Source organism: Dryobates pubescens, chromosome 3 (genome assembly GCF_014839835.1).
Source record: "Dryobates pubescens isolate bDryPub1 chromosome 3, bDryPub1.pri, whole genome shotgun sequence".
In the NCBI taxonomy this organism is placed as follows: domain Eukaryota; kingdom Metazoa; phylum Chordata; class Aves; order Piciformes; family Picidae; genus Dryobates; species Dryobates pubescens.
The window spans coordinates 32,624,374-32,626,116 of NC_071614.1; the positions used below are offsets into that span (position 1 = coordinate 32,624,374).

Sequence of the window (1,743 nt, forward strand, 5' to 3'; positions counted from 1 at the left end):
CTCCATTTCTGTCTGGACAATGCAGACAGAATGCAGACAATGCAGATGACAGTGGCTGCCCTGACTACTTTTCTGAGTGAACCCTTCTGTGTGAGCATCAGAGGTGACAAAGGGACAGGAGAAGGCAGATAATGATTTCTGACTGAAATCAAATACAGGACAGCCACTAAATCAAAACACTGTCCACTGCAGAAAAACATCTGCTTTGTTTGTATCACCCAACACAGCTCATCTCAGCTGAAATTCAAATCTTCAAGGCTGACACTGACACCAGGTAAGGGAATACCCAGCACATTTACATGCCTGCACCTGCGCTGCTCTCAATAGGAACAGCATCAAAAGCCCAAACACCACCAGCTCTGTAAAGCTCCTGGTTCAATATGTGACACTTGGGAAACAGCAGCTGACAATCTGTAGGATGGCAGCGTGTTACTCTCAAGAGAAATTTAATGCTACTTCATACGATGCCATGGCTTTCGTCATCATCACACTTCAGACATTTGCTGGCATGTGGATAAATGGTTTCATTGTTTCTGTGCTGTGTGTTGCTTGGGTGAAAAAGAAAATCTTTAACTCTAATGAGAAGATCTTGCTGTTTCTGGGGTGCTGCAGGTTTGTGTATTTATGCATCATGTGTGTGTATTCATTTATGTCAATTATTTTTCCCCACTGCATTTATGTTCACCCTATACCCCAAATATTTTCATATATCCTAAGCTTTTTAGATTCTTCTAATGTGTGGGTCTCTGCCTGTCTTTGTGGGTTTTATTGTATAAAAATTGCAAATTTCCAGCACACTTTCTTCATTTATCTTAAGGTAAAAATTGACAGGATTGTGCCATGGCTTCTGTTTGCTTCTGTGCTCTTAGCACAGGTCACAGGAATCATTGGCTATGATCTTACTGACAGAACCTTATTTCAAAACATCAATTCCACTGACACAATACTTTTCAGGACACTGAGTGTCAGAATAGATGAACATATATTTCTTATGTTTTTAATCATTGCCTTCAAATCAACCACTGCATTCATGGTAGTTGTCTTTTTTACCCTTCTCCTCCTCTTTTCTCTCTGGAGACACAAACGCAGGATGCAGGCCAACTCAATGAGGAACCTCAACATGGATGCCCACATCAAAGCCATAAAATCTATTCTATTATTTATCTGCATTTACAGCATCAGCTTTACTGGATTCATATTGATATTAATTAGTTCCACAACAAAAAAGACTATTCCAATGTTTTACATTTTAATATTTCACTTTGCTCTTCCAGTTCTCCATTCCCTTATCCTGATTTTCAGCAATCCCAAACTGAAAAAGGCATTGCTAAGGACTCTGGCCTTTTTGAAGTGGAAGTTTCTAAAGGGTTAGGATCTATGATAACAGAAGGCTCCCATCAAAAATGTTGTTATTGTTCATAGATGACAAGTAATTTAGTCTCTAATTCAGCTCTCCAGTTGCCAGTGTAGCTGTTAACAATTACTCTACCTTCACCACCTAACTTCAGAATTCTTCCTTAAAACTCCTTGAACTAAATCATTATGAATTTATTATTGCTGAGATCATTTCATTTAGATCATCCTTGGAGTTCAATTAAAGAAATTCAGACCTGGTACATGGGCTAGCTGCAAAAGGGCAACACAATACTGCAGAGCTTCTAGAAATGCTTTGGTATTTGCTAACTGGAAACACTTCATTGCATAACATGTTTCTGTCTTGCCTGATTTCCATTGTTTTTCTGC

At 39.0% G+C, this 1,743-nt stretch overlaps 1 protein-coding gene across 1 annotated transcript; it reads left to right on the top strand.

Annotated features, from left to right (window-relative positions):
- The first annotated feature begins 352 nt into the window (after positions 1–352).
- Positions 353–1,372, top strand: LOC104304572 (taste receptor type 2 member 9). The gene has a single exon (XM_009905329.2). It carries the CDS (start codon positions 419–421, stop codon positions 1,370–1,372), a length of 954 nt encoding a protein of 317 aa, XP_009903631.2. The 5' UTR covers positions 353–418.
- Positions 1,373–1,743: the final 371 nt, after the last annotated feature.

Coding starts and splice junctions, on each gene's coding strand:
- LOC104304572 (XM_009905329.2), top strand. CDS start 419: ATGGCAGCGTGTTACTCTCAAGAGAAATTTAATGCTACTTCATACGAT.